Source organism: Dinoponera quadriceps, unplaced genomic scaffold, assembly GCF_001313825.1.
Source record: "Dinoponera quadriceps isolate SergipeBrazil2010 unplaced genomic scaffold, ASM131382v1 scaffold113, whole genome shotgun sequence".
NCBI classification, from domain to species: Eukaryota; Metazoa; Arthropoda; class Insecta; order Hymenoptera; family Formicidae; genus Dinoponera; species Dinoponera quadriceps.
Window position 1 is genome coordinate 176,701 of NW_014554899.1, and position 20,484 is coordinate 197,184.

At 47.1% G+C, this 20,484-nt stretch overlaps 3 protein-coding genes across 7 annotated transcripts; 1 reads left to right on the top strand and 2 right to left on the bottom strand.

Moving 5' to 3' along the window:
- Positions 1–7,817: 7,817 nt before the first annotated feature.
- On the bottom strand, positions 7,818–10,899 carry LOC106742497 (forkhead box protein E1-like). Its single transcript, XM_014615468.1, has 3 exons — positions 10,681–10,899; positions 8,961–9,100; positions 7,818–8,508 (listed from the first exon to the last, which is right to left on the bottom strand). Exons 1-3 carry the CDS (start codon positions 10,897–10,899, stop codon positions 7,818–7,820), a joined length of 1,050 nt encoding a protein of 349 aa, XP_014470954.1.
- A 1,351-nt stretch (positions 10,900–12,250) lies between these two features.
- Positions 12,251–14,209, bottom strand: LOC106742569 (geranylgeranyl transferase type-2 subunit beta). 2 transcript variants are annotated; one of them, XM_014615664.1, is made up of 7 exons: positions 14,107–14,209; positions 13,783–13,977; positions 13,489–13,593; positions 13,050–13,406; positions 12,836–12,980; positions 12,598–12,773; positions 12,251–12,534 (listed from the first exon to the last, which is right to left on the bottom strand). In XM_014615664.1, exons 2-7 carry the CDS (start codon positions 13,783–13,785, stop codon positions 12,322–12,324), a joined length of 999 nt encoding a protein of 332 aa, XP_014471150.1. In that variant the 5' UTR covers positions 13,786–13,977; positions 14,107–14,209; the 3' UTR covers positions 12,251–12,321. The 2 variants fall into 2 exon arrangements, with proteins under 2 accessions (XP_014471150.1, XP_014471148.1); XM_014615662.1 differs by lacking the exon at positions 14,107–14,209 and having other exon boundaries at positions 13,783–14,038.
- A 117-nt stretch (positions 14,210–14,326) lies between these two features.
- LOC106742566 (GRAM domain-containing protein 1B-like) lies at positions 14,327–20,461 on the top strand. Of its 4 annotated transcripts, XM_014615658.1 has the most exons (14): positions 14,327–14,711; positions 14,794–14,909; positions 14,980–15,280; positions 15,359–15,557; positions 15,746–16,026; positions 16,349–16,501; positions 16,578–16,761; positions 17,026–17,184; positions 17,456–17,577; positions 17,634–17,826; positions 17,988–18,212; positions 18,308–18,461; positions 18,529–18,649; positions 18,727–18,858. In XM_014615658.1, coding segments are annotated over exons 2-14 (2,226 nt in total). In that variant the 5' UTR covers positions 14,327–14,711; positions 14,794–14,907. The 4 variants fall into 4 exon arrangements, with proteins under 4 accessions (XP_014471144.1, XP_014471145.1, XP_014471146.1 ...); XM_014615659.1 differs by having other exon boundaries at positions 14,327–14,909; positions 18,727–20,461; XM_014615660.1 differs by lacking the exon at positions 17,026–17,184 and having other exon boundaries at positions 14,327–14,909.
- Positions 20,462–20,484: the final 23 nt, after the last annotated feature.

Consider the following 20,484-nt stretch of genomic DNA (forward strand, 5'->3'; position numbering starts at 1 on the left):
ACGAAGCCCGGGTGGGAAGTTAATTGTTTCTCTTTTAACCAACCGACGCGGCCGAGTACGCGTCGTCACGGACGTTGCTCGCGCAAAATGGCCGTCATCTTTCGCGGCGGTGCCCGATGGTAATAATGGCCGGCTCTCGGTTATACATGTACAGACGTTACATAACTCGTTTACGGTTGCTTCTCGCGCGCGCTCGTAGATTCGCCCGGGAGTATGTACGCGTGTGCGTAAATAAGTCGGCGCATTAGGGAACGAGCGTGCTTCACGCTGGATTCCCTATAGCCGTGAACGGAGAGAGAATAGGGGAATGGGTGCTAGCTATTTTATTTTATGGCCAGGGCTAATGCGCTCTTTGTGTACGCTGTAGGTTTCCGTCGCGGTTTGCAAGCTCGTATGTACGTTTCGCTAATGTAGCTGCCGCCACCGCGTGTGTGCGAGCTTCTTCGATAAAAGGACCGGGATTTATTAGCAGCGAATTGCGACGAGAGAGCTCTCTTCTTCCGTTCGATCAACAGACACGATCGATGACGAATGGCCGGGCGATTTATTTTAAATATAACCGCTCGATTCATTGGCCAATTTGTCACGGGCGTAGGGGCGCGACGCTCTCCCCCTTGTTTCCTTTGCGACGGAAAAGGGGGAGAGGTGCAATCCGTACAACGTCACCCCGAAGCCCGCGCTCGTAATTCGAATATAATGGACTGACTCTCCCCGTCGATTCAGCCCTCGCTGCTGATTCGACACGAACATCTCTCGGGAGAAAGGGGTTCGTTCGAAATTTTCAGACGTTGTTGCGGTAATTTCGTTCCGGCCGGGAAGAGCGTTCTCTCGCGGCAGGAAACCGTCCAGGAAACGGCACCGCGAATATTAGTTTATAGCATTGGAGTTTATAGCCTCGCGCAGGCCTACTTGCCGGCTAACATCCGTCACGGATGTATAATTAAAGCGCGATGGATGGGACGATTAACGAGCGCTGTTATCGGGATCGTTACGCTCGCTGCTCTGTGTCTATATATAGTATAATGCGCGCAATGTCGCGGAAGACGCGGTTCTTCTCATTATTTCAGCCGGTGTTCGAGAAAATTCACGTACGAATCGCACTTTTTCGTCGCAACGAGATAAACTTCCTCCCTATTGTAAGATATTGTACGACGTAATGTATCGGCTCGTTAAGTTCCAGCAGTTGCAGCGATTCCAGCTCGCGCGATACATCACTACCCCTCTCGCGCGTCTCCCTCGCCGAGATTTCCCACACCAGTGGCGCTCTCCGTCCTTATTGTCGGGAGTGTTTCAAATGCGAATGTAATATTCGCGTACCATTAACCCCGAACATGTGTAGGGAGTAATCGTTTCAACCCCGAGCGGCCCTTCTGCGGCTGTCGCGCGCGCGCGAGAACCGTGAAGGCCCGCGCGCGATAACAATCGGACGCGAGCAACATTGTCGACTTTACGTACGCGTCGCGCCCTCGGACAACCCCGTTCGCGCCGCCTTTCTTCCGACATTTGGCACGACTCGCATTCAGCCAACCAAACCGCGGAGCGGCTCTCGTGCTCCCGCCTCCGTGTACGCTTCGATGTCCTACCTACCTATCCTGACCTTTCGCGGTGCGGCTGCTCTACGAAGCTACGTACTCGGCACGACACAAACCGAGCGGAGGCGGTGGGACGAAACCGGTAGCGGAGCAGCGAGTTAATAACGCGAAGCTAACCGACGTAAAAAACGGAAAAGCGCCGTCGTTTCCGACGGTGTGTCTCTGTGCGCTTGGCTTGGCGGGAGCACTTTTTTTTTTCTCTCTCTCCTTTGTAGGTAATCCCCCGAGCGGATTTTTCGTTCTGTAATCCCGCGTCGGGTAGACGAACGTCCGCGATATCGGTACTTATTCCGGAAAATTTCTGCTCCTAGGCTGAGAATTTTCCGGAATAAGTACCGATTCTCAGCCTAGGAGCAGAAATTTTCCGGAATAAGTACCGATATCGCGGACGTTCGTCTACCCGACGCGGGATTACAGAACGAAAAATCCGCTCGGGGGATTACCTACAAAGGAGAGAGAGAGAGAGAAAAAAAAAAGTCTGTGAATAGGGTGAATCGTGTCCTGAAGAAAACACTAAGCGTTACAAGTCGACCGAACTTTTCTAACGAAATATCAAGGGTCGGAAGAAAGTTGTGAAACACGGCGATAGAAACTCTGCTTTACGAAATTAATTTTACTCTCGCGAAATAGCCAGCGAGACAGCCATGATGAAATTCGCAATTCCAACAATTCGTGTGTATACAAAGAGAAGACGCGCAAAACAAAATCGCCCACTGAATCGTCTGCACGATACTATCCTTCTCGACTTGTTAATCTCACGTAGCTATTCGTAATTTTTTAGCGGTCGAGACAAACGCGACCCTTTAATTTAAAATCCAATTAATCTTCCGTTCTTCTTATTTGTCATCTTTAAATTCGTCAGAGTGAAATATTCGTATGCTTTATTTGTAAAAAAATGTCTACTTAAAAACCGTATCCACGATTCGTCGCTCTGTGATGACAGAAGCGGCCCAAATCTCATTCTCAGCCGTGGCGGCGGTTAATTCGAACGATGATGCAGGTATTATTCGTCAGTGGAAGCGAGTCAACACTCGACGTCTTTCGGTGATATAAAATATGCCACTCTCGCTTAGTGAAAGAGGGAGTTCTATACACGACGGAGCGAGCGATGCCACAATATTAATAAACCCTCTCTCCGGCCTATCTGTCGGTCCTTTTTTCGGGTGAGCGTCGGCAAAGGGGGCTACGCCGAAACGAGGCTTCCAGACAGCGTGGTTCTACGTGGCCACAGGTGTGCCCTCAGGCGGATCGCACACAAACGTGTTCCAAAAAGTCATTACGTTGCCTCGTAGTTTTCACCGACTCGGCGCGGTATCGATTTTTACGCGGATCTTTATCGCATCCTATCGCACCGTTTCGAATCCGTCGCAAAATTTGGCCGCGAGCGCCGAAGCGGTTAGCCCTTTAGTTCGACCGAGTCGGAGCGGACAACAAAAGCGGCGTTAAAGCATTCGGTCCGTCGGCAATTTTTTCTGGTTCGATTTTGCGGCGGAGGCACCTCTCGGTGAGGAATTCCATCCATCAGCCGGGGCTAGATTACGCCGCGTTAGTTACAGAGAGAGAGAGGAATCGGTGTGTACGCGTGTGGGTGAGAGACGGAGCGCTCCGAGGGTGTTCGAACGGATAGAGGCAGAGAGAGAGAAACTGGCCCTGGAGTACCTTAAGGCTAGACGAAGCGGCGGCCGAGGGAACGAAATGGGCGCGAACACGACCGAGGAACAAAGAGAGACACAAAGCGCGAGCGAGAGAGAGGAGAAACGCTCTCGGGACTCAGGTGTTGATGACCAGACACCGCGAAGCAGCAACGCGCCGCGCTGGCGGTGGCTGAAGGCGGGATGCCTTTCATCTTTTCATCTTTGTCTTGTACCTCCGAGGCTCTCTCGCGCGCATCTTTCCGGCCTAGAGGCTTCCTCACCCGACGCTTCGATGCGCACCGAAATCCTCTTCTCCTCGTTGTTTCTCAGGCGCGAGCTACAATCGAACACATCGTCGGATTATCGTAAGCTGAGAAGAATATTACGAAAAAATACGAGACTAAAGAGCGGACAGTTGTAATGTTGTTGCTACCAATTTAGTTACGACATTAGATTCTGCTTAATAATATCGTTTTGTAGGCTCGGTTGAAATAAATTTTCAGCCGTTCTTGAAGAAATTTCGAGGAAATAGTGTCGCGCGAGGGAAGTCTCTTCCGTTCAGCCGTTTCGGCTGAGAAGGATCTCCGCGTGAACGGAACACTCGCGCGACTACAAAGGATCGCGAGGTCGGCCGTGGCGTGCCGCGGCGAAATTAGCCGAATTCTCCTGCTCGCTCGGATCGTTTGAGGTTTCCGTTGCTTCCGTTGCGCCTTTTGTTTACCCGCGAACGCAAAAGCGCAACGAACTCAATGCGTAGAACTTAAGCACGCGGTAGCATGTAAGAACACGATATCACGGTTGAGTTATCTCTCGGTCGTATCTCCTTGGACGAAACAGCGGTCCGAAAAATGCGAAATGTTTGCCTAGTAACGAGTAGATTACGTCGCGGCCGAGTATCGTACCGAATCACGTAGCGCAGTCGCGTTGCTTTCAATAAGAGGGGAGAAGGTGGGTAATTCCGTAGGTTTGTCTCTTTCTATCCCACGCACGGCACGTACACGCCAGCCTTCGATCCCGCGCGCGCAGCTTCGTCGTCTCTCTTTATTCGCTCGGAGCCTTGTTAAGTCCTTTCGGCCGGCGTTGGTATAATGATACGAATAATGACCCGGGCGAGTGCGTAATCTACCGCTAATGTAATCGGATAAACGACGAATGATTTTTCGTTGCCGTACGTTGCGCATTTTTTCAAACGTACGCACAGATCTCTGAATTCCTTCAAATAGAACTGAAAGCGCCAATATCGCAGACAAAAACGTTCGTTTGTTCATGCGTCGAGTTGTATACTCAAACCAAGAGAAGATTCTGATTCTAGAGTTCTGAGTTTGTTTCCACGATGGTGTGTCACAGTTTCGAGTGAAAATATTCGCTCAGCGATTCAGAGTGGAGAATTCGTTCTGCGCGAGTAAAAAAAAGTTTTCCTTTTGAAATTTCATCCCGAGAAATTCAGAGAGTAGATTCACTTCTTACGAGACCTTTCGAGCTGCGTTCTAAATCGAATCGCTCGTTAATCGCAAACCGAAGGTGCTAGCTCGGCTGACCTCTAGACGAGGGAGACTATACCTTCCGACTTGTTTGCCGAACGCTGCCCTAACGAGCTTTATTAACGATAATCGATTCGCAGAGTTGTAGAGCGGAACGATCGATCGTACGAGGTCGATGTGCCGCCTCTGAATTCTATCCCGACGGCTTTGTCCATAAATCGTTCTCAAGTAATAACGGAGCTCTATAGTGTCTCCGTTATTTAGTGGTATGATGGTTGCCGACACTCGTATATTTCCGATACCGGTTCTCGTTTCAACTACCAACTCGTTGTACTCGAATCGCACGATGAAGACGACAGTCTTTCGATGTATTCAACATTTTAGAGCGTTTGTAGAATCGGCGAAAAAACGAAATCTCGAGCGACGCGGTGAAGAATGGGATTCGCGTTGCAAACTCTTGACGAGAAATATTTCAACTTTGATCATGAATAAATTTATCCCTCGCTCGAATGTGTGCGCGAAAATTCCACGTTTTCTTTTCACTCGATGACCTCCGTCTTTACGAGGTAAAAGAGAAAAAAAGAAAAACCAGATCGACATTAAAAATTATTACACTCGTTCTCGGCTGTTCTTTTTATGGGACGCAACGAGACCCACCAACGAGCGTGACTCGCTAAGGTAGTCCTTATTAAATCTTCCTCGTCCCTATTAGAGGCAGAAATTACGGATAATCCTTTTTATTACGCACGCTACGCGGACTCCCATGGCAAGAGGGCGCAGAAAGGCAACCGGTGCGTTAAAAAAAAGTCGAGATGGGTCGCGGCACGGTTCGACGCGGCATGGTGGTCCGCGTTTCCCATTCCCGACAACAAAGCGCTTTTAAACAATCTCCATTGTACCCGTAATCCCGAGCCATGCGTGAAATCAACACGTTTTTCCACTTAATTGACAAACACACGCCTCTCCGTCCGTGTGTTCCGACGAGCGCCCACCGAACGTGACTTATAACGGTTGCGTATCTCGGGAATAACGAGCGATATAACAAATGTTGCTCGCGAGATCGGGACACGATGTAGCGAAATAATTGTGACGTTTCGAGCAAAAAGTACTCGTACAAGTCCTATTCGCAGTTGTGCGTGTCCAAGAGCGATCGAGGAAAGAGAGAGAGAGAGAGAAGTGAGCGTTGGAAAGCATGGCCTCTTTTAGTCCCGGATTAATAGCTATCAAGAGTTTTTTTTTTTCTGATCGTCGACGACGACGGCTCATTAATGTAAACTTCCAGTACAAGTAAAAAAGAAATACGGAAAGAGGCAACATAGTCTCGCGCGTAATTGCGATAAAACAAACATTAAAATGCGCGCGTTTTAAGTAGCTGCCGTCTTTTCTGCAAATTTCACGATGAAGCGAATTTTATCGTAGAATATTCACGAAGGAAGATCCTCGATATCTCCGGAGAAAATTTTGCCACTCTATGCGATCGCGAGAATTAATTAACGTTGATTACACAAGTAGCATATAATCTAATTCGTCGTGGAGATGGGACAAATGGAGGAGTTCGGTGATTCACTACGTATGCAATAAGAAACAACACCCGTCATCTGTCGTGGTTCTATGTATATATACAATAATTTATTTCGCTACGTAATCGTTTTCTACATTTACAAATCGTTTTTGCTCGAGCGAGTACAGAGTATAGATCGATGCGCTAACGCACAACGTGTAACGAGCAGCCTCTTCTTTCGTACGCACACTCGCGCGCGCACACGCATCTCCAGCAAGAGGAAACAACAAGACGACACACACGGTGTGAAGCTTGCCCGACCAAGAGGACGAAAATATTCCATCTCGAGATAATCCCGTTCGTTAAACAGACCGGTCTTGACATTCAGACTCGAACGCCTTCGAGAACACGGATGTTAAACAATGACATCTACGGTCGCGTGCAGCTCGGTAAAATATTTTGGCCTTCGCAGAACGAGCAAATTTCGCACCGCACGACGGAGCTATGCTTCGGTCAGGCCTGTGCAACTTTGCAGTTTTGCAGTGTTTTACGTGTTCATTTTAATTTAGTCTCGCTGATAATGCTTAAGCACATTTTACATGTACCGTGCGCGCTTAGTTTTGCTTTGTGTAATTGGTTTGATCGGCACGCGATGATACTTTCGGCGATACTTTCCGAAAACAACGTTCGCGTTCGTACGAGAAATTAATGATTCAGGCATTTGTTTTTTAAGAGGAAACAATTACGTCTATTTCAAACTGCAAATTAGACTTTTAAAATTCTATTTGAGAAGGAATGCGATGGTGTGTGTGTGTGTGTGTGTGTGTGTGCGTGTATGTGTGTGTGTGTGTCTCATACATGTCAAAATAATTTACAATATATAATAAGTCTCTTAACCTCTACTTCTCTCGAACCAAATATTATAGTTCGGCTTAAAAATTTAATTTTTAATAAGTTAATTATATTAATCTATAAATACATACATATATGTACACTTTTCTTTTTCTAAAAGAACAAGCGCGCGCGCGTACAAATGCGTGTATAATTCTCCCGTTTATTCCTCTATATAAATATTTTCAAGATATAACAATTCTGTAAATATCTTCAACTCGCAATAGTAAAATCTGGCGCTCTCTTCCTTTGCAAAATAACTTCGATCGATCGCGCGAAACTCGTTTGATTCGAGCGTAAATGATAAAGAGCTTTTTGTCACTTTTCCGCGACTCGTCCGGGAGAAAGAATTTTCCAATGAAAAGATTTCGATGCGTGGAAAAAAAGATAAACTCGGCTCCGATGGCAAATCGTCACACAGGCCTGCTGGGGGCGCTCGCAGTAACATAATCGACTTGCTCGCTCCTCATCTAGAGATCGTCTAATTATTGAATTACGTAGAGACGGGCGTTTGAGCGATAACCTCGATGCGCGAGAACGCGCGGCGTTTCGCGATCGACGACAGCCCGCGACGAAAACCAATATCAAGCGAAGACACCTCCCGATAAGAAGACGGCGAAACGAGGAACTAACGTTATCCACGAGGGTCTCGTCGACAATAAAGAAGATCGACTTCTCAAGAAGTCGCGGACACAGCATTTACGCTCATCCAACGAAATCAAGTGGCGGCGCCGTAAGAGGGCCTCTGAACACCCGCGACCGACATCGAGTAGCCGGCGTAAAGCGGCCTGGGCGCGAGGAGCGACGACTTTTTCGACTCGTCGGCCAGCCTCGCGGCTGCTTCGTTCTCACCCAGCTTGTCGTCGGGCGCGATGATGTTCTCGATGGTGAACGGCTTCTTCACCCTCTTCTCGGCGGTGAGCACGAGCGGGTCCTCGCGACTGGGCAGCGTTCGCTCGACCTCCACCACCAGGCTCGAGATCGGCGAGAGGTGACGAGAATAGGACTTGGACGCGGGCGAATTCGGCGAGGTCGGCGAGATCGGCGGCGAGACGGCCACGGCGCCGCGGTAGAGGTTCAACCTGGACGACGAGGTGGACGAGGAGGAGGACGACGAGAGCGGCTCGTCCGCGTCGGTGAGCTTGTTGTCGCGGTAATTCGCGACCTCGTAACTCTCGAAGACGCTCGGCTCGCCGTCTCTGCCGGTCTCCGGGGCGCGCTCACCGGACAAACGTCGCCGCGGCGGGCCGTGCTGCCTTACGGCAGCGGCGGCCTGGAGGTACGGCGACACCGCGTACGAGGACGGCGAGACCGGGAAGCCGGGAAAATTCCACGACGCCGAGTGCAAGAGCGCCGCCGCCTCGTACGTCCGCAGAATCTCGTTGCCGCCGTCGGCGGTCAGTCTCTGCCTGACCTCCGGTGACAGCAGGTAGTAACCGGCGACCGCTTCCGGCGCGGCGGCCGGCACCGGCAGGCCGGAGGTCGCGCCGTCGAACCTACCGAAGCCGCTCGCGGCGAATTCGCCGGGACCGACCATCATTCGTCTCTCCTGTATCTCCCATCGGAGAAGGTCGTCGCGCAAGCGATGGAGATTCGCCAGGCTGAGGCCGTTGGCGGAGCACGTCGTCGCGTCGACGGGTTCCGCCGGCGGCGGCGGTGGCGGCGGCGGCGGCGGCGGTGGCGGCGGCGGCGTCGGAGGTAACGGTGGCGGCGGCGGCGGCGGAGGCGCCGTCGGTGGCGGCAACGGCAACGGCAACAGCAACAACGGTAACAGCGGTGGTGGCGGCGGCGGCGGCGGTAGTGGCAGTGGTGGTAGTGGCGGCGGNGCGGCATCGCCGAGGCGAGAGCCTGCAGCTCGGACTTGAGCAGCTCCTTGTCCGGCTTGTGCAGCTTGAAGCGCTTCCGTCGGCGGAGGAGCGAGCCGTTCTCGAACATGGACAACGCGGCGGGGTGCAACGCCCAGTAGGCTCCCTTTCCCGGCCGATGCGGACCACGCGGCACCTGGAAATCCGCCACGGTTTATCACGCTGCGCGCTACATCCCTCGATTTAAGATATCCTTTGGCGGGCGAGAAAGAAACAAATGAATTGGAGCGAATCTTCTTGACTCCGCAAAATATCATTGAAACTAACAACGTTGCTGTCGAATCGAGAAGATTTGCTCCAATTAGGCGCGGAAGTTCCATCGATGCATTCTTCACCTCCGGAATATTTCTTTTGCTTCCGAGCACGCAAACCAACCTCCTCTGACACGGAAACGTTGATCGAGCTGAAACTAGGTTCGCGCGAGTTCATAAACGACGATCGAGACGACGCAACATCCGAGGCAATTACGTACGCTTCTCGTAAAGCACGATCAGGTGGGGGGCTCGTGTTTTTCCTCTCTCGATATCTCGGCCCGACACGTCGTCCGCGATGGTTCGGACGATATAACGCGATTGATGAGCTGTAGAGAGCCCGCGCGGTTCATTACTTGCCAGGAACGAACACGTTTTACATTTAATAACGCGAAACGATTATCTGCCGATCGGGCGAGTTAATTCGATCGGAAAGGACAGATCTCGCGCACGGAGGGAAGGAAATATATCGCGGTCGCTGTTATTACGCTATAAATACCGACGAGAGAGGGGTGGCGCTTCGACGATTTCAACGCCGCATTGTGACAGAGAAGATCGACCGAATTTGAAATTAGTGCGACCTTGTAAAGCTCTTGACGCGTTCGACGGATTGGAACAATGTGTTCTTTCGTACGCACGACAATCTGGATTCGATCGACGTCTTCCGGAAGATGAAATCTCTCGCAGAGACATTATTACTTTCCATCGTATTTATAGCTTCACGCTTTCTAACGACAATAATTACCGCTCGAGCGTACGCGATGTGAATTTTGTCTAATTCCGATTTTGCTGCCAAGCGGCTTCCGTCGCAATATAGCATCTTCGGCTTGCAGGTCTTTTCGAAACGGTCACAGCGAAGTCACGAATCAAACATTACATAATTGTCGTCTCTCTTCGTTCTTCTCGAGGATTTTCCACAATTTTAAATTCTACACGAAAGTGTAGTTCAAGGAGAGCAGACGGAAAGAAATTCTCATTAACAATATGTGCTTCTTCGATGCTACAAATGAAAAGGCGTTTTCTCCATTTGGAAATTTAGGCCGGTACTTAAGTTTACCGTACAGCATCGTCCAAAACTAAGTAGGCTAGAAGTAAAATTTCGACTCGGAAGATGTGAATTTTTCGCGATTAAAAGTTACAGTCTGATTACTTCACAAGCCTCCAAAGTGTGGACGACAGTCCTTCGTAATTTTGTAGAACCGTGTGCGCCATGTCGGTGATCGCGCACGTTGGCAGGTGCGAAACAGATGGCCCGATAATACAATGACCAAACACCTTGCGCCCTACGTCGGACATTCGCGTTGAAAAGGCGCATCGTCGCGCCGATCAACGAGCAAGATCCGTTCCACCCCTCGTCACGCTTCATTCGACGACTTTCCGCGCTAACCGAGGACGCGACTTTCGGCAAGCCACGCTCATTCGCACAAGCCGAGGTTTTTGTTCATCGACGCAAGTTCGGACTAACCTTGATGAAGCAATCGTTGAAGGACAAATTGTGCCTCAAAGAGTTCTGCCATCGTCGCGTGTCCTTCCTATAATACGGGAAACGGTCGGCGATGAACTTGTAGATCTCGGCGAGCGGCAACATCTTGTCCCTCGACGACCATATCGCCATCGCCGTCAGCGATATGTAGGAGTAAGGTGGTTTCTGGTCACCGTAAGTATCGCGCGACGGCCGCGGCATCATCGACGACGTCCAAGAGCGGGAAGAGAGAAACGGCTCCTCTAGGACGAGCGTTCTTCCGGAACTCCGCTCAGCGTCGTCCGCGAGCCAGGCATCCGATACTCGCTCGCCGTCGGCATCCTCCGACCGAGATCCCCATCGGACCCAACCACGCTGGGGTCCGCGGCTGGCCGAGGCGAGCTCCCGTCGCCGCTGCCGTCGTCGCACGTGTCACGATATATATGTATCACCACGCGAGCTCTGCACTCGTTTCGGCGACTGTCGTCGCGCGCGCGCGCGCCGGAGAAGAGCGACCGAACACTCGAGCAACCGCGATCGCGTCTCCACGGATACTGCGGTCGATCTATACCCACACCCCCGCACTGCGAGGTGCCCCGCCATCTCGCCCGTCGCCCAGCGGCCCGGATTGGAGGTCGTCGCGCTGCAACTTCCCAACCGGGGGTCCCGTACGACCACCTCCGCGTCCAATGGCGCTCGACCGCCCCCTACCCCGGCGCGACGTCCATTTCCGCGCCGAACGTCCGCGGAGGGCCGGCGTTCCCTCGGCCACCTCCCTAGGCGAGACGCGCGAGCAACCGGCCAATCCGATCGACGTCGTACGTTACGAAGGTCCTCTTTCGCGCGCGGGGCTACTCTAGTTGAGCTCTCGCGAAACCCTTCGATGGCCCGCGATATGTTGCTGCCCGACAATACGCGATGGAAAGTACGTTTGCGAGTAAACGTGATTATCGCTCTTCGCGGCGAAATTATCCCCCTCGAGAGAGAAAGAGGATAGCCAGCCGATCGTTTCCGATCGATATTTTCTTTGTCAGCGAGATCCGATCTCTAATCGTTCAATTTAGATCGTTCACCGCCAAACGGAAGAGTGGGAGAAGGCACACCAATCGCAGCACCTTCCGCGGCCAGAGTTCGTCGACGAGTAGGCGTGCCGCTACGCCTCGCACCGAGCCGACAAAATGGCAATCCTCGTTATTCGTCGTCATCCGCGACTGGAATTATATACTTCCGGTTCGGACGTGTCGTCGTTCGATAGTTCGGAAAAAATCGCGGATTTACTTGAAACATGTTTACCTTGCAAACTACTCTATGTACGCGTCAAATCGGATCGTTCCGCATGTAATCTTAGCGGCGGATCTCCTGAATGAATTTTGCTCGACGGAATACTTTCGCACGACACTTAACGCGCGAGATAAAACTTGTTTAAGCCGTTCCTCTTTCCGAGCTATCCTGCGAAAAGAAAATCAAATAGGCCCAAAGAAAGGTACACGGGAATAACTGCGACTCTCACAGCCGCAGTTAGAAAAGGATGTTGAGGTCGTCGCGTGACGATCGAAAGAGATACGCTTTATGAAAAATCTACAATCGTATATTTAACGTAGGTAAGAAATAATGTACAACCTGCACTACACGTAATGTGTATAATCACGCGTCGAGCCTCGACGGCCTGAGACCTAAACGCTCGATTACATACTCGGGCATACAATAAGTGGGATTGATCGGTTTCAACGAGTAGTCCTTGTCTAACAACGACAACGCGGTGAGGCCGAACAAGGTATGAAAAGGATCGGCCACGTCTCCGGGTCGATCGCTGAAACCGCCGGATTCGACGTCTTGACAAGTCAAGATGTAATTCACCTGTAACGAGACGTGTGGATCGATCGGCCAACCAAGATATTCATCTGACGGGTCATTACTTACTAGGCGTTTCTTATCTATCCAATGGAGGCGACCCAAAATCGTCAAAGCCGATAGAACCCACCAGGAATAACACACGTCTGGCAATTTTTCCGGTCTGCCGTTTAAACCGCCGGACGGCAGTTGCCTCTCGCATAACCACCATCCTAAACGATCAGCATCTATCAGATGCAGGTGTCCTGGAAAACACTCCGATAAGCAACAATACTACTTCCTGGATTTTCGGTGGCAAGTATAGTACCTGTTATCGAGAGCAGTCCCACGCAACAATATATTAAACCTGCGTGACTCTCAGATCCGGGTTTCGAACCAAACGCTCCGTCAAAATTCATACACTTTAATATGAATTCCACCGCCTTCTCGACGTCTATCGCGTCCAAGCGATTCTGCAAAGGAAACGACTCTGATCTAGGATGCTCTTATATCGAAGTGCTGTGACTAGACACGATAGTTACCAGAAGTGACAAAGTAGCAACGGCGCAGAATGAAAATCTGACATCCACCTCTCCCCAATAATCGCCGGTGAAACTTCCATCCGGCTGTTGCCTCTCTTTCACATATTTCACAACTTTCTCAACGTCTATTACATCCAGTGCATCGTAAATGCACAATATCTGAATAGCACTGAGCGTATAAAGTAAATGCGGATCGTGTTCCACACTGGCACTGATACCACCGCAGTCACTTTGACACTGGCCGATAAATTCTAATACTCGTTGCTTATCGGCTTGTTCTAACTTTCCCATTAAATCTAGCGCAGTAAGGCCCCAATACATGCCAGACATTCTCATGTGCTCCGTCATACAGTAGGTCTGAAAAGTAAATCGATCATCTTGGAAGACTGCTACGAAATTAAGTGTTACCAATGTGTAAATGTATTTTATAAGCTCTTACATATTCGTCTTTATCAGTTTCGTAAGAGATGAGATACTTGACATGTTTCTCCAGTAATAATTCTGGGATTTTACTAGGTAGTTCAATGTCGTGCTTCAATGTCGCCTACAGAAAAAACAGATATATAAGCGTAAATTATCGTGACTCGATTCGTTTGATAACTGCATTACTATGTGATACCAAAAGTGATACGCGACTGTATTTTGTTTGTACATCAAATACATAACCTTATAACTACTGTTTCGTATGTATCCTGTCGAATTTTTCTTTAATAATCCGATGAATTAAGCTCACCATTTTTGCAGTTGTTGCGTCATCAACACGATGACTACGAATTGTTTGTATACAACCTACCAATTGCTCCGGGCAACTTTGAATCGAAAATTGTATCCTAGACTTGATTCGTGAATTCAAAATTCGAAAAGCTGCATGGTAAATCTTCGGTACAGAGTTACCTCATCGATGTCTTATTTCTTTTAATTCACATAACTGGAAATGTAACAAACGTAAGTATTGACGTAATTGCAGCGGAGTGACAACTGTCTTTCTACCTTCCCTCAACAGATGGCTCCAAAAGCCTGATTAAAGGCCCATTTTCAACGATTGATTGATACTTACGTTGATAATCTTTGAAAATCGATATATTGTGCATATTTCATTTGAAAGTTGCACTCACTGTTGAGTCGCACTGCTTTGAAGTTAAAACAAAAGGTGTCCGACTCATCACTGAGTCATACTACGATCTCGTAAGAGACGGTGGCGGCTCGTAGTAGATTTTTCGAACTAACAATAGTAACGAGTGTAACCGTAAGGTCGCGCTCGTAAATCTGTGCTCTGAAAAGCGAAAAAGAAAAGTGCGTATAAGAGGAACAAGTTCCAACCGAAACACACCAATCAGATCCGCAATTGCGTTTATCAAGCGCCTCGTTCCAATGAACGTAGCCGTGTGATTAATATTCGTCATCACATGTTTCATGATCGATGCGCCGCAGCACTTTCGAACGCGAGTGAGCGCGTGTTTTTGCGGTGTAATCGACAGTTCTAATGGACTTTCCGATGTCATAGATAACGAAAAAAGGTCAGTAACCAAAGGTTCGATCGCGATGTCCCGGAGTTGCTGTCGAGCCATCGTTGCGACACGAAGAGGGTGATGCCGAACGGAGCGATGTCCTCTGCTCTTCGTCCGAAATGTCTCGTTATTATCGCGGTGTCAGGTTTCAAGTGTCAGTGTGTTCGATAAACGTTCTTTCGGCCAATTAAATGCACATTAACGATCGCACGAAATTTGCTTTACACGCTGCTCAGAAGCTCTTAAGCTGCCATTACGTCGATGTTTGACAGTTCCGAAAGCTTGGACGCTGACATCGCGTGACTTGCTACTTCCAAACGGAGAGGGCTCGGACACGCTCGGTATCAAGCATGTACGTATCGTTACTGGCGCAATGGCAAACTGTCTGGTAGCGCCCTGACTATTTGCTTCTCTTCCGACAGGAACAAATCCGTGGAGAACCTATTGATATCTAGTCACGAGGTAATCAATAGCATCAATTCTTCCAACTTGGGTAATCAAAATTCTGCGACAAATTTAGGAAGCGTAACATCTCCGGAAAACGTTCAAGAGACGCATTCTGGTTCCGGTGCCGAACGTAATAGTCCTGTGTCCAGTCCTAATCTATCCCCGCGTCCTAGCCCGAGAGCCTACAATAGACGAGAATATTCTAGGTTGAATTCTGATTCCTCCGCCAAAGAATTGATTCGTATAAACAAGTCGGAAGATCAGCTTTCGTCTCAGGTATGTATGACTTTTCTTCCACACGTTTGCCTTGTTATCCATGAGAAACCATGTGTGATTTGTTGTAAAAATACACAGGATCAGATAAACAGATCATCGGATTCGACTGAGCTTGGTAAAAGCTCCGCTCACGAGAGTAAAAAGGAATCACGCGCCAGTGACCGAGCTAAGAAGAAATCCTCCTGGTATAATGTATTGTACCCAACTTATAAGTCTCGTTCCGAGGACTTTAGACGAATATTCAAAGACGTGCCCGATGACGAGAGGTTGGTGGTAGGTAAGTATTATTTTAAGGATGTACCCTCTGCCCCCTTTGTTACTAGAGAATGTATCATGCTGTATTTTATCGCTTGCAAACCAGTTTTGCCAGACTAACTCTTGACATTTGTTGCATCCATGTTAGCGTATGTTAAACCGATTATGTAACATTCTACGATTTAATTAATCTAACATTATGACTTTTAGACTATTCTTGTGCTCTGCAGCGTGAAATATTGGTACACGGTAGACTTTATGTATCTCAAAATTACGTGTGCTTTTATGCTAATATATTTATGTGGGAGACACTGGTCTCCCTACGTTGGAAAGATGTTACATCTATTACCAAAGAAAAAACTGCGCTTGTCATTCCAAATGCTATCCTGATATGCACCATAACTGACAAGTTTTTCCTAACATCGTTTGGAGCAAGAGACAAAACATATGTGATGTTATTTCGTGTTTGGCAAAATGCTCTCATTGGCGAGGTATGCATAATTCGTATATAACTAACTCGAGTTTCCATTGCGCTTTTCAAAGAATATCCTAATCTAGATTATTGCAAACGAGAGGGTACTTTAGAAAATTGTCTCACTCTCTTGGAATATCGCTGAACAATGTTGCAATAGAGAGTTAGACTCGAATATCTTTCTTCCACGAGAACCAGCGTTTAGATTACATTGAGAACTGACGATTTTTAAACACTTTGTACATGCTTATGAATAATGTGCCTCTCTCGAGATAAGATATTAAGTATAGAGATTAGAGGTAGATAAGAGATAAAATAACGCAGATTTTTCTATTTTTCAGCACATGAGTATGGCTGAAATGTGGCAGCTTGTACATGCTTGTTACGGTGATGAATTAGGTTTGACGTCCGACGACGAAGATTACGTACCACCGTTACCCGCAACGGACGAGGAGAAATTGTCGACTCGTCTCTCCGTAGAATCCTTTTCTGAGGTATGCCAGACAATATATCCCTTAGTGGAGCAGTCCTGAATGTCATCCTGAATTTTTGTATTCGATGAAAACAAAGGCCGAAGTCACCATGGAAAATACAGCAATTCCAGCCGTGGATCCCGCTCCTGCTGAGCCAGCTGAGCTTCAACCGGTGGTTCAGCCACCGCAGCTTCAGCCGCAACCACTGCCCAGATCGGAACCCGTTCTCGATCCAACGGATTTGAGCGATACGACGGAAAGCGAGGCCGAAAAGCACGGCCGTAAGTTTCTTTCTCTGCGCATTTCACACTTTTAACTCTCACCCGACTTCCAGCCGCGAATGATGAGATACATCACTCGATGTTCCATTGACATTTAGTTTATATTTACTAACACATCACCGCGATACACGTTGCAAAAAGACGTGATATCTCGATTAGAAATCTGTGCAAGGAACGGCAGTTTTGATCTGAAAATATGTAAATACTAAGCCCTATTGGGTTACGTGCGCGCGTAACACGGTCGTGATAATGTGCTTGTTCCAGTGAAAATAAACATGCGGAGCTCCATGGTCTGCACCTCCCTGCATGAAGGTCGGCAAGTTAACAAAGCAACATTGCCTATTCACATCGACCAGCTGTTTACCTTGCTCTTCACAAATTCGAAATTCTTCTTAGATTTCCATACTGCCCGCAAGACTACCGGTAATAACAATAATGAAGATTCTTGTCGTGAAAGAATGAATTCATTTCAAAGAGTACGATTCAACAACTTACGTCAATTGTCTCCAATCTGAGAAAAGGTTTTTCTTTCAATTAGAGATGTAGATTTGAGGAAATTCTAGGGAAATTAATTTTGTGATTCACAATAACATATGTGCTAACATATTACACATAACGTCGTGTGCGTGTTGTGATATTTTATGATTAATATAAATTCTCCTCTATCATTTCTCTAATATACTTGTTGATTTAGATTTGATACAATCCGCATGGACGCAAAACACTCAAACTGATCAGAAGATGAGAACGCTTTCGTACACGATATCCTTGAGTCAGGCTCTCGGTCCGAGGACTTGCCATGTTACGGAGACACAGGTAACGGCAAAGTGTTCGGAGTGTATTCTCCAAGTAGTAACATTTGTTCCGTGCAGGTGATGCTGCCGTGTAGTAGGCCGGGCCATCTCTATTGCATCGACATAGAGAGTATAAACGCCGGCATACCTTACGCGGATTCCTTCAGCGTCTCAACGCATTATTGTATACACAGTATTTCCGAGAACGAGACAGGTCTCATGATCTTCTCGCAGATCAAATACAAAAAGAATGTGTGGAGTTTCGTGAAAAGTGAGTATATACACACATCTATAGATTATACCGAATCTCTCATACCGTAACAAAAAAAAAGATTTCCTCGATTTGTGCGACGCTCTATTCGGCAATATGTGCGCGAGCAAAAACAACGCGATCGAGTGATTAACCGTCGAATCTTGTCTCGAACAAAACAGGTATGATTGAGAAGAATTGTTGGGCAGGCTTGGAAGAGTATTTCGATAGTTTAACAAAGGCGTTGACGGTGGAGTGCGAAGAAGGCAGTGGAAGCGGAGGCTTGAAACGGAAAACTAGGAAACGACGACGCGCGACGGGCGTCGGAGCCACGTTGCAAACTCATGCTTCCGAGCACATGGCTGGGAATCATCAAATCTCTCCTTCCAATTCGTCGCATGCCCACGGTGAATACGACGGAAATATGTCTCTTTGTGACGCATTATTCACGCGAAAATTGCTTCGGGTCACTTATGGGAGGTGTTCTTTCTTTCTGTTTCAGCCATTACCGCCAGGAGCGACACCAACATGATCCTCAGCACGATACTATTGATCGCTGTACTGTGCTTGATGGTAATTAACGGCTTGTTATATTATAAATTATGGGGACTCGAAGAAGCTGCTGCGTACACTATTATGGATCTGCACGTATTAAAGTGAGTGTTATCACGCGTGATCTCGCGTGTGACGGAAGAGAGAGTGTGATGTTGCTTGTTTTTCTAGAAATACGCCAAAGACTGAGGAAGATTGGATCAATCTTTTGCAGCAGCAAGAAAGTTTGCACAATGTGGAAATGAGAAAGTGGCAGAGAGTTCTGCATACAGCCGCACAATTGCTTAGACAGGTAAGGCTCGTGTACACAGACTCACACATTCACAAAGATATATCTTGTGTTCGCTTTTTTTTTTTTTTTCCTTTAAGACTGAGGAATCTTTAACGGAATTACAAATGAGCATCCATCCTACTGCAACGGAGAAAATGTTCTCGGTGTTGAAACCAAATTTGAAGAGTGTTGATTCACGCACAGAACGGCGAAGCAAGACGGAAATGTAAGACAATTGTTACGCGATTGGGTAAGGGCCACACGAGTTTTAAATATGTAAAATCTGATTTCGCAATGATCATTGAATTTCAATAAGCATACCGTATACAAACTGCTAAAGTGTGTATTCTTCCTATTATTGTCACTTTGAGGTTGGTCGGTAGTTCTCATTGCGCTATATGTGTGCAGTTTTATTGACCGAATATAATAAGTATTATAATAATTTTGTTGCGGGAAACAATGTGTGTGCGAAATGTGTGTGTAGAGTCTACTTAATAATGAAATTTGTGATTTTAGTTTTAGATACAGGCATTTCATTCAGGATCCGTAATGTATACATTTCCAAATGAATTTCAGTTGCGACATCAGAGACAAGAGAATTAGAAATGTACGCGAGCTATTTTTCTTATTCAGAGGCGCACAAATAAGATCGGGGCTTAGGCAGTAAGAATAGAGAAAAAGCGTATGATAACTTTTTACGTTGCATGCAACAATTTATTGGCTGTGTTTCATTTATTATCTGGTTTATTGAATACTGAAGTGCATTCGACTTATCGAATACAATCTTTCGTATTCACATTTGCCGAATGTGCTTATTTGGATCATTGAATATAAGTATGTATACATCAGGTGTCATGCCCAACTGGTATCTTACATATGTCAAATTTATTTTCTGGTGTATTGTGTGTGTATACCTAATGTAATACACAACTGACATGAATACAACCAGGTACAATCCCAACACTCCTTCGGCATGTTAGAGTTACAATAGGATTCTTTCGCCGCATTTATCATTCCGCTTATTGAATAAAAGTATGCTGGTGTGAATGCACCGGATGCAATGCGGACTGTTCTTGAATGTTACAGTCAAATAAGATCCTGTGTACATATTCCAAATTTATTCTCTGGTTTACTGAACATAAATGTATATACATTTAGTACGTGATACACGATTGATACGAATACAATCGGATGCAGTCCCAATTTCTTTGGAATATAATCGGATAGGATCTTATTCGCAGAAATTTATTTATCGTCGGATTTATCGAGCGCGAGAGCATATCCATATTTTCCGCAACGATGATAGTCTTCCATTGCCGTATGCTTTTTCTTATACCTCATTTTTTGTGCGGTGGAATAATTCTTGTAAATATATTGGCACCACCTCGCAGCATTCTCGTCGTAATTTATTCCAAATGTAAACAATTTTATTGGTTTATCATCTTGTAAGTAAAAAAGGCAGCCCCATGATAGATCGGAAGTCGTCAATTGTAAAAATCGTTCACTCGTATCGACCACTTTCTACGACTGTTCTCGTCTCTAATGTCGTAATTCAAAATGCCTGACGTAGTCACTGGCGATCCTTAATGCTAATAGTTTAAGGATTAGTGTACAGAGCATACTCTGGATGTAAACTTAACATTTAAGTATTACGAGTATGTGTATGAATATGTGTGACAGATAATAGATGACTTTTAGAACGATTCGTTGAAATCTTTCAAAAATTTTCTTTACTTTTTTCTCAAGACAATCTAGGTGCAACAGCAGAATTAAAATAATGTATCCTGGCGAGATAAAAATATTGAAGTGTTCTAAAAAAAAAAAAGCAAGGGATAGTAATTTACATATTACATATG